General features: G+C 41.9%; 1 protein-coding gene across 1 annotated transcript; it reads right to left on the bottom strand.

The window, feature by feature from the left end:
* Positions 1–3,390: 3,390 nt before the first annotated feature.
* On the bottom strand, positions 3,391–4,275 carry LOC143658572 (olfactory receptor 5V1-like). The gene has a single exon (XM_077130669.1). The coding sequence runs from the start codon at positions 4,273–4,275 to the stop codon at positions 3,391–3,393; it is 885 nt and encodes a 294-aa protein (XP_076986784.1).
* Between the last annotated feature and the right edge of the window lie 19,748 nt (positions 4,276–24,023).

Consider the following 24,023-nt stretch of genomic DNA (forward strand, 5'->3'; position numbering starts at 1 on the left):
TTTAAAGCTAAATAAGCCTCTTGCCAGTTTATTTAGGTATGTCTTTCTCTAGGACCTAGGAGCCATCGCTCTGAAAAGCACTCATCAAGAAAGAGAGTGCCTCTGTTTTCCCATGTCCGTAGGAGAGTAGGAGCCTAACTTTGGCAGGTGCAGAGTTTGCAAAACCACCTGCTGTAGTTAAGCTATGAATAATTCATTTTTCCTTTGGATAAAGGCAATTAACACACACAGATGGCTCTCCCAATTAGCAGGTAAATTTAAGATTGAACTCTGTGTGACAGATGGTGCTATCAGGTTCTCTTACTTGAGTACTAGTTATTGTTGATGTTTAGAACATTTATGTAATGGATTTATCTTCTTGTCTGTATAGAAGAGTGAGATTTATTTCTGTCTGTACAAACTCTTTAGCATATTGTCCATGGTGTCATTATTCTCTAGTTTAAAGCTAATTCAGTATATAAAACTATTTTCTTTCTCATCACCTTTGTGGAGAAGATTTCTGGGTTGGCAGAAGATTGTGCTTTTAGTTATATTTCTCCAACAGCAGCATCCTCATCAGTGAAAGAGAGGTCAGGCCAGGAGGACTTAGCTCTCCAGCCCGCAAGACCAGGACCCTAACTTATTTACCACCCACACCCTTTGAGCTTCCCTATGTCTTTCCCTCTCCCTCATCCCAGAACTCTTCCCAGTCCCACCACTCCCAAGGCAGAGCTGACGGGCCCTCCTCAATCTGTCCCCTCCTGGAGAGGGAGTTCCATTACCAAGGTACTGGGATGAATAGCCGCCCCCCATCACGGTTCATGTACGTCTTGGAACTTCAGAATGTGAACTTATTTGGAAGCAGGGTCTTTGCAGATGTAATTAGTTAATTTAAGATTGCTGCTGGACAAAGGTGGGCCCACTGCCTGATGCACACAAAAACTAATCCTTTGACACCAGGGTTTTAAAGAGAGAAAGAGCTTTATAACAGGGTGCTTGTAAGGAGACAGCAGTAAAGCCTCAGATATGTCTCCCCAACCTGGAGAGACACTGAGGATTTTATAGCTCTTGGGAAAGGCGGGTTTATGATAGTGAGCACAATGGTTTGAGATGGAGGTGTTAGAGGTGGTGCTCTGACTGAGCATGCACAGATAAATTACATGCTTAGTCATAGGACACATGTAAGAAAATGGCAACTTTTGCATGATGATGGGCTTGATTTTTATATTTTAAAGAGGCTTAGGCTACTATAGGTTAAAATTTTATGCTACTGCATGTGTCCAGTGGGCTAATTCTGGCAGAAACTAGTTTATCTAGGAGAACAAGAAAAGGAACAGGGGTGGATTGACACGTATTTCTTCATTAATAAACACGAAAGATTTGTTAACAAGATCATATGACCACTAAGCTACAAAACAAGATAAGGGGATAGGTACGGGTCACAAAATTACCATGAGACCATTCTGTTGTAGTTCCACTGGAAAGCATCAGAGTGTTCCCCAAAAGTAAGTTAGGATACACTTAAACTTGCAATCAGCACTTACTAATATTTATTCACATATCCCACTTTGCAAAAGAGTTCCAACACCAATTATTTAACTTAATCCAAAATCGTAATTATTTTTCCCACTTTTCAGAAGGAACCACTAAGCCCTGAGGGGAAGTAGCTGGCTACATTCATACAGTTTTTGGCAGGAAGAGCTGGAGCATCAATTCTGACCCAAAATTCACTGTGCTTTCAATGACGTTGCACAGTCTTTGCCACGTCATTTCTTTTGCTTGGTTCTCTATACAGAACACAAGTTTCTGATATTCTTCTGAAGCAGGGAACACAACAATTATTATCTAAAATTGACATCTAGAAAGTAAAAACCTGAAACTGTGAAACTGTAACCCATGTCAAACTCTGACATATGTTCTACAACTAACTGTGGTACTGTGTTTTGAAATGTATAGATTTTTGTATATATATTATTGTTCACAAAAAAAAGAAGGAAAAAAAAGTCAATTGGATGATAAAAAAAAGTATTTAAGCCCTCTAGTCTCCTATATTCTGGAGCAGCTAGAAGGAAAAATAGGAGAGGATCATATCTTAGCTCATGACAAACCCTGGGATCTATCCTGTAACCGTCTTTTGAAGAGTGCTTTGAAACTATTGCTTTTTTATTTCTTTGCTTTGTGTGTATGTTATACTATACAATAACACTGAAAAAAATTGATGTCTAGAGAGGTGAGTTATTCTTAGTTTTTCTGAATTGTAGAATGAATTTATTGATATTTTTAGATAGATTCTAGCTATGACTGACCAGCTAAAACTACTAGAAATGACCCAATAAAATGACCCCACATTAAGGAATGGGAATGAGGTTAAACCACATATTCCATAGGGATGAGTCTCACATCAGTGTATGTAGCAGAAATTGCTGATAGTTCCCAATGTCTTTTCTTCCCTTCTTTCCCGATTTTTACCTAGCCATGTGATAACCCAACTAGAGACATTTTCCAGCCTCCCTTACAGCTAAGTGTGGACATGTGACTAAGTTCTGCCCCATGGGGTGGAGAAGTAGTGTGTACAACTTCGGGTCACATCTTATCAGCACGTTGCTTGCCCTTCACTTCCCCCACCCTTGCTCCTGGCACCTGTACTGTGGATGAAGTGCTAGCAGCTAGCACTTTCTGGAAACATATTGAAGGAAACCCTAAACAGTTGTGGTGCAGTGATATAGGAGGAACTGATCTCAGGATGATTTTGTGGTATAGAGACAGATGTTTTTATGAAAGAGAAATAAACCTTCTATATTATGTAAACCACTGCTATCTGTTCTCTGTTAAGGCAGCCGAACCAAAAAGCCAACTCACACAGAGTTGTCAGGAAAACAATGCAGAAAGACAAAGTTACCCTTGATGTTCTCATAAAAAGAAGGCACATGAAGCTACAAGCCATCTCTCTGTAAGTCTAGGTTTATTTTCCCTCTAAATAGATGTTGCTTCTTCAGCTGAAGTCATTGGGTTTGAATTTAGAGCAGATATTAGATGAAAAAAAATTGTACGATTAAACATTAGAATCCTGCTGAGCAGGACATGGAGCACACACTATGCAAGGTCCTTGGAAACATACCAGAGTTGTACTCATACTCCAGGGTATATACTCTCTGATGGCACTCGGATGGAATGGCCCCACTATCTAAATTATTCATGCTCTCTCTTGTTATATTTCTCTAAGTCCATATAGTGCCTTATGCCTAAATTAAATACACATCCAAAGTATCTCCATGTATTTGCACCTCTGTTCACTGGGGCTTCCAGGATAACTCATTGTGGGACCACAAGGAAAACCCCATAAGGGAGGATTTCTGTGTCCTTCCAGGCTCTACAATGGCACCCGAAGGTAGAGCTTCTGCAGAGCTCCTTTCATGTCCTGTTCCTCAGGCTGTAGATGAGTGGGTTCAGGGTGGGTGTGAGGATGGAGTAGAAGACAGCAGACAGGCGCCCTTGCAGAGGGGAGTAGCGGGTGGTGGGCTGCATGTAAGCAGAACTACCAGTGCCATAAAAGAGGAGCACTGTGGCCAGCTGGGAAGAACAGGTGGAGAAGGCCTTCCTGCGGCCGCCTGCCGAGCATATCTGAACCACTGTGGCCAAGATGCGGACATAAGAAAGGACAGTGAGGGCAAAGCAGCTCATGATGATGCAGCCACTGACTGCAAATCCGCTGGCCTCATGTGCAGCAGTGTTGGCGCAGGTGAGGCGCATGAGTGGAGGGATGTCGCAGAAGAAATGGTCCACTACATTGGGACCACAGAAGGGCAGGGAGAAGGTGTTGGCTGTGTGGAAGGCAGAGAAGAGGAGCCCACTGCCCCAGGCCATCGCCACCAGGGAGAAGCAGGTGTGGGGCTTCATGGCTGCCCCGTATGCCAGGGGTCTGTAGATGGCCAGGCAGCGATCATACGCCATGGAGGTGATGAGGAAGCACTCTGTGGACCCAAAGCAGACAAAGGCAAAAAGCTGGAATGCACATGCAGGGAGGGAAATCTCCCCAGAGCCCACCATGGTTGCCAAAAGGGCCCGGGGCAGAGTGGTGGACATGGAGCAGATGTCCACCAGCGAGAGGTGTTTGAGGAAGAAGTACATGGGCGTGTGCAGGCTGGTGTCCAGCGTCACAGCGGCTATGATGGAGATGTTCCCCCAAACTGCGCCAATGTAAATGAGAAGGAAGGCAGCCACGCTGAGGAGCTGCAACTCAGGGATAACCGAGAAGCCTCGGAGGATGAACACGGACACTGTGGTGAGATTGGTCATCTTGTGACTTTGGAAAATCTCCTGACCTGCAGAGGACACTCAGGGAGTGGCGCATGAAGAGAATAAGTTTCTGTAACTATTTGTCGAAGTGTGCTTTGAAAATTATTGTTCTTTTCTTTCTTTGCTTTGTACATATGTTATATTTTACAATAAAAAATGTTAAAAACCTAGGAGGAAAGGACAGAGGAGTTCTGTGAGTTGAGCCTGGAGAGGACTTTCAACTATTTCTCCATTACGTATAAAGGCATTATTTTGGATTTGTGCTAGGCTGGATTGTGTACCCTGGTAAACACGTGTCCTTAATCTTAGTCCAGACCCATGGATGTGAACCCATTGCAGATAGTATCTTTGAATATGTTTAGGAAAGTCAGGAGGTAGACTCGTTTGTAAATAGGGTCTTTGAAGGTCCTACTGAGGTGTGACCAGCTGAACTAATTCCATCTTCTGTGACCCTATTTCCAAATAAGTTTACATTCTGAGGTGCTGGAAGTTAGGACTTAAATATTTCTCTTGGGGGACACAATTAAACCTATAGCATGGATTATCCAGGTAAGCCCAGTGTGATCATGAGGGTCCTTAAAAGATGGAATAGGGAGGAAGGAGAGTCAGAGAACATGATGTGATGATGGAATCAGCAGTTGGAGTAGGATGTAGGGTCACAAGGCTAAGGAGTGCAGGGAATATTTAGGGGCTGGAAAATGCAAAAAACCAGATTCTCCCTTAGAGCTTCCAGAGAAAACTCAGCCCTGACATCATCTTGATTTAACCCATGAGACCAGTGTTGGGCTTCTAACCTTCAAAACTGTAGGAGAATAAACATGTGTTTCTTTAAACCACTACATTTGTAAGAATTTGTTACAGTGGGCACCAAAAACTAATACACTCGCAGATCACCAGCACTCAGATGAGGTTGCGTGGTGTCTGTGATGCAATGAACAAAAACAAAATCTTGATTCTGACCTAAAGGGGGAAAAGAAGTATAACTAATATGGTATCAGTGGCTGAGAGAGTTCAAATAGAGTCGAGAGGCTACTCCGGAGGTCACTCTTATGCAAGCTTCAATTAGACATTGTTACCTATCATAGCTCACCAAACCCCAACCAAAACCATTCCTGCCAATCCTAAAGAACACCTGGGGCAATATATAAGCTTCCATAAGAGATCCATGCACTAGGGTAACTTTCCAGGAACCTACAACCTCCACTTGGATCCCTGGTCCAGATAAGTCCTGAAACCTAGCCCACCCTCTCCAGAACATCAGCTAGTTCCATCCCCCTATCCCATATTATTGACAGCCCCTTCCAACGTGAAAGAGTTAGAATGGGCATAACCCAAATACCCCTAAAGTATGGGATGGAAAGATAAAAGGTGATGGTGAAGTTATACAGAGAAGGCCTGGTTTAACAAATGAGTATGATTGCTGAATCATTGTATTGATATTTCTTTTAGCCACCAGTATCTTAGAACAGCTAGAAGTGAAAACCTAAAAATGTGGAATACCAAACTCTGAAATCTACACTACACCTAATTGTTGTGCTGTACTTAAAATTTATTGCTTTTTTGATATGTCTTATTTTTTCACAAAAAGTTTATTTTAATGGTATATATATATATATATTCCTTCTAGCCTCCAATAATCTGCAGCAGCTAGAAGGAAAAATCGGAGATGATGGAATGGTATCCCATGACAAACTCTGGGATCAGTCCTGTAACTACTTACTGAAGAGTGCTTTGAAAATTATTGCTTTTGTCTTTCTTTGCTTTGTATGTATGTTATATTATCCAATTAAAAAGTTAAAAGATGTAATTACGATTGTGCACAGTAAAGGCAAACACAAGATCACTATGCAAAATACAAAGTTACTAAACATCTCTGCTCCCATCTAATATGAGTGAAGTGTCTTTACCATTTCAGCTCTAACCTACTTTGTTCCTCCCTTAGTCTTGATAGCACTTGAACCCTGCCTGAAATCATCTGACCAAAGCCCAAAGCCCGTTATAAGTCCTTTCTGAACCCTCTTATTGAGATGCCCCCACCTTGCTCCTTGCTGTAGCAAACCTAGACAAGCCCAACTTTGGGTTTGGGTTTGGGTGTGTTCCTGGTGGTCTCTGGAGGACACCACCCTGCCATCCTCAGAGTCCATCGGTTCAGCCTTGACCTCCAGCATCATCTTATCCACTATCCTCCCAACACAGTGCAGCTGACATTGGCTATTTGTCCAGCATCTGTTCACCCTTTTCGTTGACAGCACCCTGATGTTCCTGTGAAACCCTCACTTCTGTTACTCTCAGTTACTCTCAGACTGATTCTGTTACCTTCAACGTTAGCATCACATGTCCTGTGCCTGCCCAGTCGAGCGGTTCATCCCAGGCCAGGCTAATTAACACAGTTCTCAGACTTTTTCTGGTTCTTTGGGGATTGTGAAACTCTCTCTAAGCTGGCTGAAGGTCAGCCTGGATGGAGCTTCTGGTGGTCACCTTGACTCTCCCTGGAAGAGGCCTGCTCATAAATAAAGCAAACACAGAGGTGAGCAGAACCAACAAGACAGAGATGGATTCCTGAAGATATCTGGATTCATCATTGCCTAAAATCCTAGGACCTACCCTAGAAACTATATTCATCTAAAATAACTTTACATTGGGTTTCTCTCATTTTGTAACCAAAAGGGTCTGACAAACCATCCTCAGACCTATAAAATCTCAACCCTTGATTCTGTCAACCTGCATCTCTCTCTGCTATTACAACGAAGCAGCTGGAAGCAGGCAGAAGAAAACTGCAACTTTTGGGAAATGGGAGCCGATACAACCTCATCATAACCCACCTCATCAGGCTCCAACATCACATGACCTATTTTGGGAAGTGATGGGGGTGACTTTGGGAAACAATGCCTTTTTTATTTGAATAAGTATGCAAAAGACCACCTTCACCTGGTGTAGTCATCTGGGGTTAAGATGTATCCCATGAGGAAAATTACTAAAGCTGAGCCATTTAAAGCCTGGAGTTTATATTGTAAATGATATTACACAGTCTGTTCTAGAAGCTGAATAGCCCATTCAATCACTGCTCACTCTCCGCAGTGCTTTGCTTATTATCACTCACTCCTCCCCCACATACATAGCTGAAGGAGAATACAAATCACAGCAACCACTTTGCAAAATAATTTGTTAAATCTTTCAAGATTGTGAATGGTCATGTGTCTTATGAGCCAGCAATTCCATTTCTGGGAACTCGTGCAGCAGAAATACCAACACGTGGACATCAGGACACCCCTGTAAAAGCTCAGGGCAGCCCCATTTGTGGTAGTAAGACACTGACCCAGCCTACAGGTCTATTGGTAGGGGACCGCATCACCACGGACACTCTGCAATGGACCGCGTCACCACGGACACTCTGCAATGGATACTATGCCACCCCTGAAAGAGCGCGGCAGCTCTCTGTGTTCTGCTATGGAATTGTCCGTGCCATATATTGCTAAGAGAATAAAGCAAAGCGTGCCCAGGTTGCCGCCACTTGTGTAAAAGCATGTAAGAGAAACCTCTGGACACAAGCGCAGGAAATGTATGCGTGTGATCATTCCAGGGGGGTGGAGCGAGTTGTAATTCTTATTCATATCAAGTTCGTATACTAGCTCTTCATACTCACGCACCGTAATGAAATTATGTGTTACAGAAGAGCGCTTCCTAGATGCAATCTTAGTTGATTCTCAGATCTCTAAGGTGAGGCACTGTCCACAGATAAGGAGAGCAGGACCCAGTGAGAAGAGGCACCATTAGAACCGGAACCCAGGGCTTTCTTAGTCTTGGGTCCTTTCTGCTCTGTCAGTGGAATATAATGTTGATGTATCACTTCCTGGGAGCCAGACACTGGTCCAAGAGCTTTTCATAAACCTCTTCCACTCCTCCCAACACCCTCAAGGCAGGTACTGTTATTATCATCCCTGCTTCACAGGTGAAAAGTCTGAGACAGAGAGAGGCTAACAATTTGTCTGAGATCTCACAGCTGGTAGGTGACAGTGCTGCGGTCAAGTGGCAGACCACAACCCAAGGCCTCACCCACCACACTGCTGCCTCAAGTCTTTCACCTGTGAGACTGCAACCACTTGGAGCTGGTGAACCTACCTAGCTCAGTGTCCTGGGCACTTCCTCCGAGCAGCGGCTGAAGCCAGACTTCCTCAAGGCTAGTTCCTCCACGGGGCTGTCGCAATGAAGACCCAAGCTCGGCTTCCCTGCTCCAGGATGGATGCTCATAGGGTGCAGGCAGGGAAAGCACGAGAGGAAGGTCAGCTCTCCTGACTTCTATTGGGGCTGACGCTGAACCACGGCATCTCCTCTTGGCTGTTTGTCATTCTCTTGGGATCTCACCTAAGGTCACCTCTGGGGATTTTTTGTCCCATAGTGGATCCAAGCTCTGAGAACAAGACTCCTTGACAATCAGGGGATCAACCATTCCCACTGGTTGCAGCCTTTCTAGAATGTTCTGGTGATAGCAAAAAAACAGTCAATACTATTGAACCTTATTAAGCATATTTACTACCTAGCAACCTTCTTCTGCAATGTGTATTTCTTCTTAATAACGTCTTGGAGATATTTCTATTGAATAACTATTTCCATTGAATAACCATAATAACACATAGAGATCATCATCATTTTTGCCCACTGAAGCAAAAATTATCATTAAGCCCATTCATAGGATGGGGTCCTATGGATGAAAAATAATATAGCTATTCTCATGTTGGCAGACTTTGAGGTTGTTTCCAACTGTTTTTGCTCAGACAAACATTTTTGCAATTAGCATCCTTGCACCTTCTTGAAGGGCATCTTATTTTATGTCTTTCAAAAACATTTTTGTAATTTACTTCGTGTAGATGTTATGTCTTTTTTTTTATCTCATGAGTTAAAAGTTTATGCTCTTATGAATGGGATCTATTTTTCCATAACATGTTTGAATTGTTTCTTCTTGATATCTAGATAAGTTATTGATCTTTATGTCTTTATTTTGCATCTAGCCATGAGTCAAAATGTACTCTATTCACATAAATGAACAGAAGAGGTTCCTTTAAACTGGACTTGCTAAATTGAAGGGAATGCGTATTTTAACTCTGGTAAATTATGCAGACTCAGCATACCAAACTATATATTTTTTCTTCCTCACCAACAGTAGACATATCAATCTTTTAAATTTATACTAATTTGAAGGCCAAATATTTTCTCATTGTTGTTTTAATTTACAATTCTGTGGTCACTAGGGAGGTGGAACACCTTTTTATATGTTTGAGCATTTGTATTTATCCTTTTATAAAATTCCTGTAGATAAATTCTTCAACTTTTTCTATTGGACTGTTTGGATTTTCTTATTGATCTGAAGAGGTATTTTTATATATTATGGATTTTAATCTTGTTTACTATTTTTCCCTGGTTGTCAATTTTAATAATTTCCTTTAAAATATTTTTATCATGCTAAAGTTAAACAATTTATATAGTCATATCTGTCTATTATCATTTTCTTTCCAGGTTTTGCATCTTTGTCAAGCAACAATTCCTACATGGCTATTACAAAAATAATCTCCTCTATTTTATTCTTGTGCTGCTAAGTTTTATATCTTATGTAAAATCCTTTACTCTACCTGAAGTTTACTTTTTGTTTTGTTCTTCAATGTTCTTTTTTATTAGAGAAGTTGTAGGTTTACAGAAAAATCATGCATAAAATGTGAGTTCCTAAACACAACCCCATTGTTAACACCTTGCAATAGTGTGGTACATTTGTTACAATTCTGAACTTTACTTTTCAGGTGTGGTGGAAAGACTCTATTTTTCCCAAATAGATAACTAAGAAGTAACTACCTATTGCTGTATAATAAATTCCTGCAAAGCTTAGTGGTTAAAAGAACAAAATTTATCATCTCATCATTCCTGTGGGTCAGGAATCTGGGTGCAGCTTGGTGCAATGACCTCTCATAAGGCTGCATCATGGTGTCAGCTCAACTGGAGAATTTTATTGTCGTTCTTAATGACATTTCCGTGGTTACTTGAGTGGCTGCCCGATTTTTTACGTGTTTCCACATTTGTATTTATTCTTTTGTGAAATTCCTGTAGACAATCTTTTAACTTTTTCTACTGGACAGTTGGCTTTTTCTCATAAATCTGCAGGAGTGCTTTCATATATTATGGATATTACTCGGTTTTGGGCATTGTATTCAAAGGGTTGGTTTTGGATAGCAGTCCTGCCACACCCACTCCTGTGATATTTGCAGCGCCTTGTGGGCTGGTGGTCTGTAGCCTCAGCTCCTCTCTGGCTCTGGGCAGTGTGAGCATGTGAGCAGCGGGGCAGCCGGCTTCCCTCGGCATGAGCATGACTGCAGGGAGCATGGCGGGACAGAAGCCGCAGTGTTTCCTAAGCCGATCTTAGAAGTGGCACCCATGCAGCTAATTGGCGTGGAGTCACTACATGTCCTGCCCCACGACTGAGCGCAGGACAGCGATGGCTGCAGTTTCTTGGAGACTTCCTACCACACAGGGCAGGCCAGCCTCCCCATGGCAGCCTCTGTGGGTTTGAGCGCTGTATTCTCCTCCCTTGTTCTATGTTTACATTCCAGAGCCTCCCAGCAGATGGCCTTGGGACTCTTGAGGTTCCCCCAAGACCATATCAGGGGGTCTTCAGGATCATAATATTCCTGATGCGCCCAGTGGGCTCAGCTGGAATGGTTCATCTGTCTCCCTTCTCCCAGGACTGGTGAGTGCCGGGGACGCCCTTCTCGTGGGCTGGCCAGCAAGTGGGGACACCTTGCACTCCAGGACCCTGGGCTTGAAGCCAGCGCAGCATCTTCTGCCCTGGTCTATTGTCCAAAGTAAGTTGCCCGGCTGAGTGCACAGCCAGGGCCTGCACAGTCAGATGGCAAAGAACACAGATATAGGAAGGGGTGAAGACATGGGGCTATAGGTACCATCTACCACTCTTGAAGATTAAATTATTTGGGCTTTTTTCTTAGCATTTTTTCATTGTGGTAAAACATATACAACATTGATTTACTATTTTAACCATTTTAAGTGTACAATTCAGTGGCATTAAGTACGTTCACAGTGTTGTATAACCATCACTGCTGTCTTGTTCTAGAGTGTTTTCATCACCCCAAATAGTAACTCTGTACCCACACCCCAGCCCCTCATAACTGCTGTTCTACTTTTATTCTCTATGAATTTGCCTTTCTGAGATAACTTGTATAAGCAGAATCATAACAATGTGTGCCCTTTTGTGTCTGACTTATTTCACTCAGCATAATGTTTTCAAAGCACATCCATGCCGTAGCAAGTATCAGTACTTCATTTTTTGTCATGGCTGAAAAATACTAATATTTCATTGAGTGTACATTTTGTTTATCCACTCAGCTGTTGATGGATACAAGTTGCTTCCATTTTCGGCTATTATGAATAATGCTTTTGTGACACTTGTGTGAAAATATTTACTTGAGTATTACTTGAATCCTAGCTTTCAATTCTTTTGTGTGTGTGTATAAATGCCAAGAATTAGTGGTAATTCTCTGCTTAAGTTTTGAGGAGCCACCAAACTGTTTTCCACAGTGGCTACACCATTTTAAATTCCCACTAGCAGTGCACAAGGGTTCAAATTCTCCATATCCTTGCCAACACTTGTTAGTTTCCACCTCTTCAACAATATCTTAGTGGGTATGAAGTGGTATCTCACTGCCGTTTTGGTTTGTATTTTCCTCTAGAGAAATTGAGCATCTCCTCATTGCTTATTGGCCATTTGCCTATCTTCTGTTGAAAGATGTCTATTCAAGTCCTTTGCTCATTTTAAAAACTGGATTGTTTGTGCTTTTTTCATGATTATTGCTCTATTAAAGGATTTTGGTTAAAAAAATTTTTGGCAAAAAAAATCCCCCTCCTGAACTAATTTTAGATATTCCTAGATACGCATTTGTTTCATCAAGATTTTCAAATTTAGCAGCATAAAATTTGACAGATTTTTAAATATTTTACTCCATAATTACATCCTTTTTCCCACTCCTAATATGGTGTTTTAAATAACAGCTTTAATGAAATATAATTCATATATAATAAAATGCACCATTTTAAAGTGCATAACATCATAGTTTTTAGTTACAGAGCTGGCCATCCACCACCCATATCTAATTTCAGAACATTTTCATCCCCCTCAAAAGAAACTTCATACCCTTTAGCAGTCATTCTCTATTCTCTGCTCCCCCAGCTCCAGATAGGGCTTTTTATTTGCCTTTCCCCTTTATTTCTTTAATCAGATTAGTCAAAGTTATCTATTTCACTGGTATTCTCAAAGAACCAGCATTTTATTTTTTTCCAAATATTATGGATGGGACCTTTTGATGACGTTGTTTCTATGGTTGTTTCCATGACCCCGCCCATTCAAGATGGGTCTTAATCCACTTACTGGAGTCCTTTAAGAGAGGGAATTTTGGAGAGAACACAGAAGCTTGGAGACAGAATCGTCCCAGGAGGTGCTAAGAAAGGACCCACAGAGGCTCAGAGGGAAACAGGAGGTGGCAGGGCCCTTTGAGACCAGAAGCCAGGACAGAGGGACAGCAGAGGTCAGCATGTGCCTTCCCATGGGACAAAGGAACATGCATGCTGGCTGCCTTAATTTGGACATTTTCACAGCCTTAGAATTGCAGCTTGTAACTTAACAAATCCCCTTTATAAAAGCCAGTCCAATTCTGGTATATTGCATTCTGGCAGCTTCAGCAAACTGAAGCACGATATAATTGAAGAAGTTGCAGACAACTGACTCGAACTTATGGTCGCATCATGAAATCAGTGATTTTATTGAGATTGGAGTTTGTTTGGTGGTAACTTGGGGCTGAGTTGAGATAATGGAGAGGCACACACCCCACATTAACCCTTGGTGTCACCAACAGATTAATATGCCAATACCATCCACAAAAATAAAAGAAACAACAGCAAACCTTTTTCTACTGCCTATCAAGCTTTGGATGCTGCTCTGAGTTCTTCTTTTATATTAACTCATTTATTCCTTACAACAGGGCTATAGGGTAAGTACAATTATTGATCCTTATTTTACAGATGAGGAAATGAAAGCTCAGAGAAGTAAGGTTACTTGTCCAAGCTCCCATTCTACAAATGAAGAAACTGAGGCACAGAGAGTTTAGGTCCAAGGTCACAGAGCTACTCTGTCGAGAAGCCAGGACTTGAACCCAGGAATGTGGCTCCATACCTCCAGGATCTGGGTGGACAATGAGGCCATTAATCACACTAGGAAACATTGTAGGAGGAGCTGATTTGGGTTCCATTTTACTATGTTCATTTTTTTACTGTGTCTCTTAGACATCCAAGTGAAGAAGCTGAGTAGAAGGGTCTGGGGGCCAGAGGGGCAGGTCCTGGCTGGAATCTTAAGTCTGGGGGTCACCAGCATATCAGTGGCAATTAATGTCAGGGATTGAGTGAGTTCACTCAGCAACTAGAGAGCACATGTCTGCATTAGGCAGTTTGGGCTGCATTTTAAGCTCAGGGGCTACAGGGAGGTGAAGCAACCTGATTAAGAACAAACAAACCCAAGTCTGCTGACTCTAGCTAACCCCTGAAGACGGGGTGTCCAGTGAGACTCCATCAACCCTAATCAATTTAGCTCGACACAACAACTTATTCCTGTAAGATTAAGAAAAGCCTCATTAAGTTGAAACTCCTGGTGTGTCCCCAAGGACAGACGGTTTGGACTGGGCTCTGTGGCAGGTGAGGCCAGAGGGAACGGGGGTAATTGGCCTCCAGCTCTCCTCCCAGTGGCCGCTGGGGGCAGAACTTCTGAGCTCATTAGGAACGGGCAAATTGAGATGGGCTGGGAATTGTGAAGAAACTGTTTGACTTGTTGAACTTCTTGTGAAGACCCTGATGATTTGGCAGGTCTCCTCTCCCAGGGATGGCGGCTCTGTCTTATGCTAAGAAAACACACCTGAGCTGTGGGAGAGGAAAAGACCCTCAGTGTGGCCTTGTTTGGCCACTGCCCAGCCGCGTGGACTTCAGCTCTCTGAGGACCAGCTCCCTCTTGAAAATAGGCATGAGGCTGGGACTTGCAGTTGCCAGCAGAGCCCACACTTAGAAAAAATGTGTTGGATGACAGAATAAATAAAATTATCTTGTTTCTTTAGTGCAGTGGTTCTCAATCACGGTGACTTTGTCCCCAGGGGAGATGTGGAGATGTCTGGAGACATGTTTTGTCGTTGTCTCCATTGGGAGAGGCTACTGGCATCTGGTTGGTAGGGGCCAGTGATTTCGCTCAACTTCTTCAATGCACAGAACAGTCTGTACCACAAATAATGGCCTGGCCCAAAGCGCCAACAGTGCCACGCTGAAAACCCTGATGTACTGACTTACAATCCATCTCCCTCCTTTGAACAGAGTCCACAAGAGGAAGGACTTTTGTCTGACTTGTTTACTGCAGTATCTCCAGCAAGCAGAATCTTACCTGACATTAAAACATACTGAGTGCAATGAAAAATGAACTCTATCCACCTGCACCCATAATTTCCACCTTCTTTCTCCTCTTCCTCCACTTCTCAAACATTTATTGAGCATATACTTTATACAGACCAGCCTGTGCACTTGAGATTTGTAAATTGGCCAAACATGACCCCTGGACAATAATTCGCACATTTCCTCTTTAGAGAATTAGAAGTAGAACTGTACATAAAACACAAGGTTCTGAACCTGGCACTCGACTTCTATGGCCTTCCTTCCCCAAACACATAAACTGAGTCTCATCAGGAGAACGTGAGGCAAGATCCCATGGAGACATCTCCTTCAATAGACCCGGCCAGGCTTCCAAATCATGAAGATGATCAGAAGCCAGGAAAGTCAGAGAAACCCTCACAGGCACAAGGACCCTGAAGGGACATGATGACAAAGGAATGTGGGATCCTGGATGGGCTCCTGGGACAGTAAAAGGACATCAGGGAAAAATAAGGAAACCTGAATAAAGTAGAGAGTTTAGTAAATAATAATGTGTCAGTATGAGTTCATTAATGGTTACAGAGGAATCACACACACTGAAAATGCAAGTAATAGGGGAAACTGGTGTGGGGAGGGGATATGGGGACTCTCTTTCCTATCTTTGTCATTTTTCTTTAAATTTAAAACTATTCCAAAACTAAAATTTATTTTTAAAAAATGCAATGTGGCGTGTTCTGCAACAGGTAAACTCGGGGATAGGATAGGGAGTTAAAAATTCTTCAAAGGCAGATGAGTAAGAAAACAACGACAAAAAATAAATAAGTAATTGGGGGATGAGATGTTTTGGGTGTTTTTTTAACTTTTGTTTCTATTCTTATTTTAATTTTTTTTGGTGTAGTGAAAATGTTCAAAAATCGATTGTGATGATGAATGCCCAGCTATATGAGGACACTGCGAACCATTGCTTGCACACTTTGGATAATTAAATGACATGGGAATATATAATATATTTCAATAAAATTGCATTAAAAATTTCAAAGGAGGACTTTTAGGAATAAAAGGATAATTAGTGGATGTTGAGAAACAAGTGCAGAAGATGCTAAACCACGTTGTTCTTTGGCCCGTGATTAATTCAATGAATATTCATGCAGCACCTACACTGTGCCAGGGCCATAATGAATAAACCTGGGAAGATCTTGGCCCTCATGTAACCTACTTTATTATAGGGGAGAAAGACAAGATACAGTTTAAATCATAAGCTGAATGGTGTGTAATAAGGTGATCAGTTTTGTATGGAGGAGCTGGACGGTGAAGCAGAGGGTAAGCAGGTTGAGATGGTGAAAGGACGGCTGGGGATATCTCCATGAGAAGGCGACATTTGAGCAAACACTTAAGGAGGTGAGGGAACTAGTTTAGCTGGAGAGTGGGGGGTGGGTATCTGAGGAAAAGGAATTCCAGGCAGAGGGAACAGCTAGCCAAGGTCTCACGCAGGAGCAGAAGTGAGTGCTATTACCAAAGGAAAGGGTGACTAGTGGAGAGAGAAAGGCTGAAGGATGGAGCCTAGGGCTGTCTGAGACGAAGGGTGAGTAAGGAGGACGAGAGGAGCCGCTGGTGAGGGCTTGGGAAACCCAGGGAGATTGGCATGTCCAGGAGTAGGGGCTTTTGACTGTGCTCATGCTGCTGATGGATCAAAGGAAAGGAGAACCGAGAATTGACTGTTGTTGCTCTGGCCACAGCCAAGGATTGGGTCCAAGCAAGGGCGTCAGCTGTGACAGATGGGTGAGCTAGATGGGGCCTGAGAATGAATATGGCAGGGTGTCAAGGGATCTTTGCCAAATTGGGTAATAGGTCATACCTTCAGTGGAAAATGGGGAGCTATATCTAAGCTCGCATAAGCAGCCCCACCTACTCCCAGATTACTCAACCACTAAGCATCGGATGCCAGTGAAAACCCCCTTGAAGCTGGGGATACTGCAATGAATAAGAAAAAGACCCTGTCTGCACCAAGCTTACGATCTAGAGGAAGATGACGGATGGCAAGCCAATAAAGGCAGCCATGTGGAAGGCAATTTCAAGTGCCTGCTCTGGCTTCTTTTGCTCAACATTGTATTTGTAAGGTGTTGCTTGTAGCAAAAATTTGTTCATTCTCATTGATGTGTAATATTCCACTGTATGAATATACCAAAATTTATTTATCCATTCTATTGTTGATGGTGGTGGTTTCTTATAAAGTAAAAACAATACACCGATTTTATGGCCCAGCAATTCCGCTCCTAGGTATTTTTTGACCAAGAGAAATGAACACATACAAACACTGATACAAAGACTTGTTCAAGAGTATCCATCACAACAAATAGCAATTGAAGAAACTGGGAGCTTCTTAAAGTGCTGCTGGGACTGTAGAGTGATTCAGTCAATCTGGAAAAAACATTGGTGGTTTCCAAAAATGTTAATCATAAACTTAGCCTATGATCCAGCAATTCCATCCCCAGGAATCTGCCCAAGACAAATGAGAACATATGCTCACACAAAGATTTGAACACAAATGTTCATAGCAGCATCATTAATAATAGGCAAAGCTGGAAACAATCTAAATGACTGCCAACTCACAAATGGATAAACAAAATGTGTTATATTACTACAATGGAATATTATTCAACATTATAAAGGAACTAAATACTGATAATGATACAATACGGATAAAACTCAAGGATGTTAAGCTAAATGAAAGAAGTCAGATGCAAAAGATTACATATTGTGTGATTCTATTATTTTGCAATGTCTGTAAAAGACAAATTTATAGAGATAGAAAACAGAGCAGTGGTTGCTTGGGACTAGTGACTGGAGTTGGGATTGACCGTAAATGGGCTCAATGGGATTTTGGAATCCCACTGGATTATGGTGATGATTGTACAACTCTATACATAAAGTTATTGAGTTGTATACTTACAATGGATAGATTTTTATTGTATGTGAACTATGCCTCATTAGATCGGTTTCAAAATTTGTTCATAGCAGCTTTATTTATAAGTAGATTTTTTTTAAAGATGGTACACCATACAATGGACTATTTCTCAGAGACAAAAAGGGGCAGGTTACTGATACATGAAAGAATATGGATAAATCTTAAAATACATTGGCTGAGAAAACTTCTTAAAAATTTAAGAAGTTTTACACGAAAGACTGCATGTTGCATGTTTCCATTTATATGAAGTTCTAGAAAAGATAAAACTAATCTGTGTTAGGTAAAATCAGGAGAATCATTGCTTCTGAGGGACAGGGTCTTGGATTTACTGGGATACGACATGAAGGCAATTCTTGAGTGATGACAATAGTCTATAACTTGGAAAAGATTTGGGCTGCAGAGGTGTGTGCATTTGTCAAAACTTATCAAAAGGTACACTGAAGACGTGTGTTTCATTGTAGGTAATTTTTACTTCAAAGGAAAAATAAACTGTAAACAAATATCTAATTTCAGTTAGTGATGTACATGCTGAAATATTGGATAGATAAGTATAGTACGGGAGAATAAAGTATAAAGTATAATACAGTAAATATACTATACTATTGTAAAATGCATAGTAAGACGTTAATTGTAGAATTTAGATAGTGGGCTACAACATATTTTTAAAGTTCTGCCTGTTTGAAATTTTTCTTACTAAAATTAGGAAAATATTAATGGAAACTGCACTTTAATGGGTGATGCATATAACTAATTAAATAACCATACAAGCAACATGACAATGTAGTTGAAGGGGATGCCCCAATGGAGAGATATATGACAAAGTGGCACCTCAGACCTAGGGTATGAAACCTAATTGGGGAAGTCAGAGGCTGCTCCCCTGAAGAAGCCATGTGTGGGTTGAGACTCAGAGATAAGTTGGATTTAAGGAGGGAAAAAGAAAAGGAAGAACAGTTTCAGAGAGTGATGAGAAGGAAATAAAACAGAATGCCAGACAGCACCTGAGGGCAGCACTATGTTAGACAGGGCGATCAGGGAAGACCAGTTGAAGAAGTGACATTGAGGTGAGAATTAAATGACAGGAAGGAACTAGCCACAATGAAGGGCTTTGGAGACAGTCTTATAATAGAACAATGTTTGTTTGGGTATAAAAATATATTCCCGTGATATACTCTGTTTGCCCCTTGTCTTTGCACAACACCGCATACCCCTAGCAGAGCTGAAAGCCGACGGTGTGGTGGCTTCTATCATCGTTCTTGGGGGTCAGGGCCAGCTGCTGTCTGTAAACTGAAGCATGGGCTGTGTCTGTCCACCACCTCTCTTCCCATTCTCTGTAACCCCACTGGACTCTGCTCCACCCCACCCCACAACTGCAATCGTGGGCATGAGTATTGGTTTCCCAATGCCAAAGCAAATGCCATGTAATGGGCTAGCATAACCAATGGGGATTTATTGGCTCATGGTTTCAAGGCTAGAAGTCCGGAACTGAGGCATCAGCAAGGTGATTCTTCCTCGATGAAGACTATGGCCTCTGCGTGATGCTTGATCCTTACCATTTCCCATGGCAATACACATGGTGGCATCTTCTCCCTTCTTTTCTGGGTTCCATTGATTTCCAGCTTCTGGCCACTCCCCCTCACTTCTCTCTTCCATCTCACTTTTACCCTGCTCATAAAGGACTCCAGTAACCTGGATTAAAGCCCAGGTTGGGTCATACCTTAACTCAGGTAACATCTTGGGGAGATCTTTTTACAACAGGTCCACACCCACCAGAATACAGACAAGACCAAGAACATGCCTAAATTGGGGCACACAATTCCATCCACCACAGCATGTAATCCAGACTCAGCCAGTCACGGCTTCCCATCTCCTGGCAACATTGATTGTTCCTCAGAGTGGGCAATGATGCAAGCATAGCTAATTAGAGTTCCTCACCAGGATTGAAGGATGCACTGGGACAAAGAAGCTCTTCATTTTGCTGGGGCTGGAGGCAACACTTCTTCACACCTAGAACATAAGAGTCTAATCAACAGACAGAAGAGAAAGGTAGAAAGGTAGGAGAAGGTGATAAAGATGCAGATAAGATATATATGAGAAAGAGAGAGAGAGAATCTAGAAGTGTGGATCCCTAGTTTTCCCAGTTACACTCCTTTGCAAACTTGCTTTGGTTCAGTGGCTTCCCCCATCCTTTCAAGTTACATAATCTAAAAAATTCCTTTTTGGCTTAAGGTTATTTGAGTTGGGTTTTGGACACATTTGCTATGACCAAAATATATTCTATCTCTACTTTTTCCACCTTCGTCATTTCTTGCCTGGATGCCTAAAGTCATCTTCTATCTGGTCTCCCTCCCTGAATCCACACTTACCTCTGTGAGTCCACTCTCCATAAGGAAGTCAGGGGGTGAGCTGGCTTTGATTCATGCTGGTGTGGAATAACTAACCTTGGTGCATGATAGGAATTCCAGGAAGACCCTGGGAAGAAGAGAGTTTTGATTGTCAAAGTCTATCATAGATGAGTCAGTGTCTTGAGCCTTGTGGTTCATCCCTTCACTCTGAAGAAAAAGAGTCTCAGGAGTGGGTGAAAGGCCATTCAATATCTTCCTTATGTCAGGGAGGAAAACAGAACAACAACTTAGAACTTCGATGCAGAGATGTAGCCTTTTTTCCTACCATCCCTTCCTTCCTGAGCCATCATCACTACCTAATAAGGAAGGATGTTTTTGGCTGCAAATAACAGAAAAAATACAAAGAATATTAGCTTAAATAATGCAGGTCCTGTCTTCCTCAATAAGAACTGCAAATGGAGGTGATTCCAGAGATAGTTTAATGTTGTATGCATATCATCAAGGATCTTCTTTTTGAATCTTCCATCCTTGGTGGGCTGTTCGTGGTTACTTTGGGGGTCATAAAATGGCTACCACAGCACCAATCCCCATGACAATGACCAAAAGCAGGACAGAAGCAGGCAAGGAGCCCAAACATCTTTGTCATCACATATCAGGGGGAAAGAACCTTCCCAGATTGTACAGCAAACTTCATCATGTGTTCCATTTGCCATAACTGGGTCACATGACCATCTGTGGATGAACCAGACAAAGGGAAGTGAGATTATTGTGCTAAGCTTAAACCAGATAAATTCTTTCCCTGGGACTGGATACATTACTACCTGAAGACAATTGAGGTTGATTGGGATGGGAGAAGGGGGATATTGATACTGGCATGTCTTCTGCAAGCCAGAAATCATGCTTGGGGCCTGAGGAGAAGGTGGTAAGAGAGTAGAGGTAAAATGGAAAGAGAAGAAGGTGAGGTAGGAAGAAGATGTGATAAAAAGGAGAGGAGAGAAAAAGAAAAAGTAATTGATGACGAGGAGAGGAAAGGAGAGATGAGAAAACAAGGATGAGACAAGCAGAGAAAAATAGAGGAGTGAGGAGACACAAAGACTGAGAAAGAATGAAGAGAAGAGAATGGTACTGATAATCAAAGAGAAATTAGTCAAGGAGGAGAGGTTTAGATGATAGGAAGAGAGACCAAAATGAGATAGATAGTGGTTTTGAAGAGGAGAGACGATGAGGAATAAGAGACAAAATAGACAGAAAAGAGAATATAGAATTTTCAAGAGACCAAGAGTTGACCCCTTTAAACCACATCTCCTGCTGTGATGTACCAAAAAGAACTCTGAATCATCAGTGTAATGTTCCTGCCAAAAATATTTCATAAGAATCTACCAAATTGACTCAACTCTTCAAAACCAAGACTGAATTCTACACAAAAATCTCCATTTCATAAAAGAAAAAAAAACTGTACTAGATTAAAGAAACATGACAATTGAATACAATATAGTATCCTTTTATCCAGGGACTCTGTGTGCTGGTTTAATTCTATTATGTACCCTAGAAAAGCCATGTTTTAACCCTGACCAAATCTTGTGGGGGCAGCTGTTTCTTTTAACCCTGATTGAATATTGTAGGGCAGAAAGTTTAGATTAAATTTTCTCCACAAGGATGAGATACCTCCAATTGTGTCTTTTGATTAGATGGAGATGCAACTTTGATTAGTTTACTGCAATCCTTTAATAAAGGAAACAGTTTGGAGAAACCTTAGAAACTACAGAGCTGACCAAGTAGAGTGACAAAGATGCTGACACTCAGAGAACAGAGACATGGATTTGGGAGATGCTTGGAGCCCAGCAGATGTCACCACGAAATGTTAAGCAAGCCAGAACCTGGAGAGAGCCCAGGTAAGTTGTGATGGTTGGATTCTGGTGTCAACTTGGGCCAAGTGATGATACCCAGTTATCTATCAGGCAAGCACTGGTCTGACCTTTGCTGCAAGGTTATGGCTGGTTGATAAACCAGAAGGTTGTATTAAATCATCCATCAGTTGATTGCTTCTATAGCTGATTACATCTGCGATCAACTAAAGCATGTCTTAGTTGAGATAATCCTATATATTGGAGGCTTGTTCACTGCTTCTTCAGCCAGCAAGCTTCTCCCGTGGAGTATTTCCAGACCCTTGATCAGAGCCACCAGCTTCACAGCCTGACTTATGGATTTTGGACTCTTCCACTCCCACAACTGCATGAGACCCCTTTATAAATCTCATATTTACAGATCGCTCCTGTTGGTTCTCTAGAGAACCCTGACTAATACAGCCTGGTACTGGAGTACTTCTTGAGAAACAGAATCTTAAAAGTGGATTTTTACATTGGTTTTCTAACTCTGACTAGACTCAGAGGCACTAATGACTCTGTTTCCAATAATCAAGATGACATTGACAACCCATGGGGTGATTTGGCAAAAGAGATATGCAATATACCACTATTAAATTGTGCTAATTGTATGTTTATATGAGACAACGCTCTTGGTTCAGAGTATTTTTGACATCTTTATGGAATTTTGTGGAATTAACAGGTATAATGATGCTGGCTGATATGCTGGATACAGTCTTGAAGGAAAAGGATGAGCTGAAGGCTTCAAAATTGCATCTTAAGCACCAAATGAATGATGTAAACATTTCCATTTTGCCCTGAAAGAAACTATCATTTCCTGTGATAACAGACTTTACATTTCTGAAAACCAGATATAGAGCCTCATTGTGTGAGTAGCAGATATACAAAATAAACTAAAATCTCAACTTGGCAGGGTATCTGCTGTTAAAGTAAGGGCTTTGTTTGGAAAAGAATGGAATCCTGAAATATGGGATGTGATATATAGCTTGACAATGATGGCAATGGAGAAATGGAATTCCCAGAATCTGCTGAGCCTTTATGGACTGCCCTGAGGAGAACTTTCCGACCTCCAATCTGCCTTGAGGAAAGAGCTTCTCAGAGGAGGAAAAAGCTTCCCAGAGGATTCTGCTATCCAATCTCTAATGAATGAGATCAACCCTTCACTGGCTGCTAACCCTGTAACCACCTCCCCTGGGGAAACAGCCATCACTCCTCTATTTGGAGCAACTAATCCTGTTTCACCAGATGAAACAGCAATGTAGTGCTCTGAGGTAATTGGCTTGAAAGACACTTCTATTTCTTTTTATGACCCACCTCCACCACCCCTCTTTTCTTCCAGGCCTATAACTAGACTAAAAGTCCCAACAGTTCCCAAAAGGTGAGGCACAAAGTGTGACCCATGAGGAGTTACACTATATGCCAAGAGAACTGTATGAGTTTCCCAATCTATATAGACAGAAATCAGGAGAATATGTGTGGGAATGTATATTAACAGTGTGGGATAATGGTGGAAGGGATATAAAGTTGGGTCAAGTGGAATTTATTGATATGGGCTCATAAGCAGAAATTCAGTATCCAGTATTATAGCTTGAGGGGTTAGAAAGGGCATTAACAATTTGTGTAGACAGTTGGCTGAAATATAGATTAAAAGGTGACCAACATTACCTGAGGTAGAAATGCCAGAACTGCCCTGGTATAATGTAGATGAGGGGATCCAGAGGCTTAGAGAGATTGGAATGTTAGAGTGGATTTATCATGGAAGACCTGGTCACACACCCCAGGAATGCCCAGAAGACACATCTTTCACCAGAACCTTAAGAAATAAATTTATGAGACTAGCATCCATCTTCTCTGAAGAGCTGTGCAGTTACACTTCTCTGTAGGTCAGATAATACTGTGGGAACTGCTGTCAGTGAGCTGGAATCTTTAAACACAATGGGGATGACTGGATCCTGAGTTGGCAGAAGCCACGTGCTAGGATTTAATCACCATAGACAAGGTGGGCATGGAGCATAGTGGACTGCAAACTCAAAGCAGCAGTCAGACTAACCTGACTCACAGTGGCTTATGGTATTGACTAGTAGATCATGGAGTGCCTAGACATGA

This window comes from Tamandua tetradactyla, chromosome 16 (assembly GCF_023851605.1).
Source record: "Tamandua tetradactyla isolate mTamTet1 chromosome 16, mTamTet1.pri, whole genome shotgun sequence".
Taxonomy (NCBI): Eukaryota; Metazoa; Chordata; class Mammalia; order Pilosa; family Myrmecophagidae; genus Tamandua; species Tamandua tetradactyla.

Excerpts from the sequence above, each read along its gene's own strand:
- LOC143658572 (XM_077130669.1), bottom strand. The coding sequence starts at position 4,275 with ATGACCAATCTCACCACAGTGTCCGTGTTCATCCTCCGAGGCTTCTCG.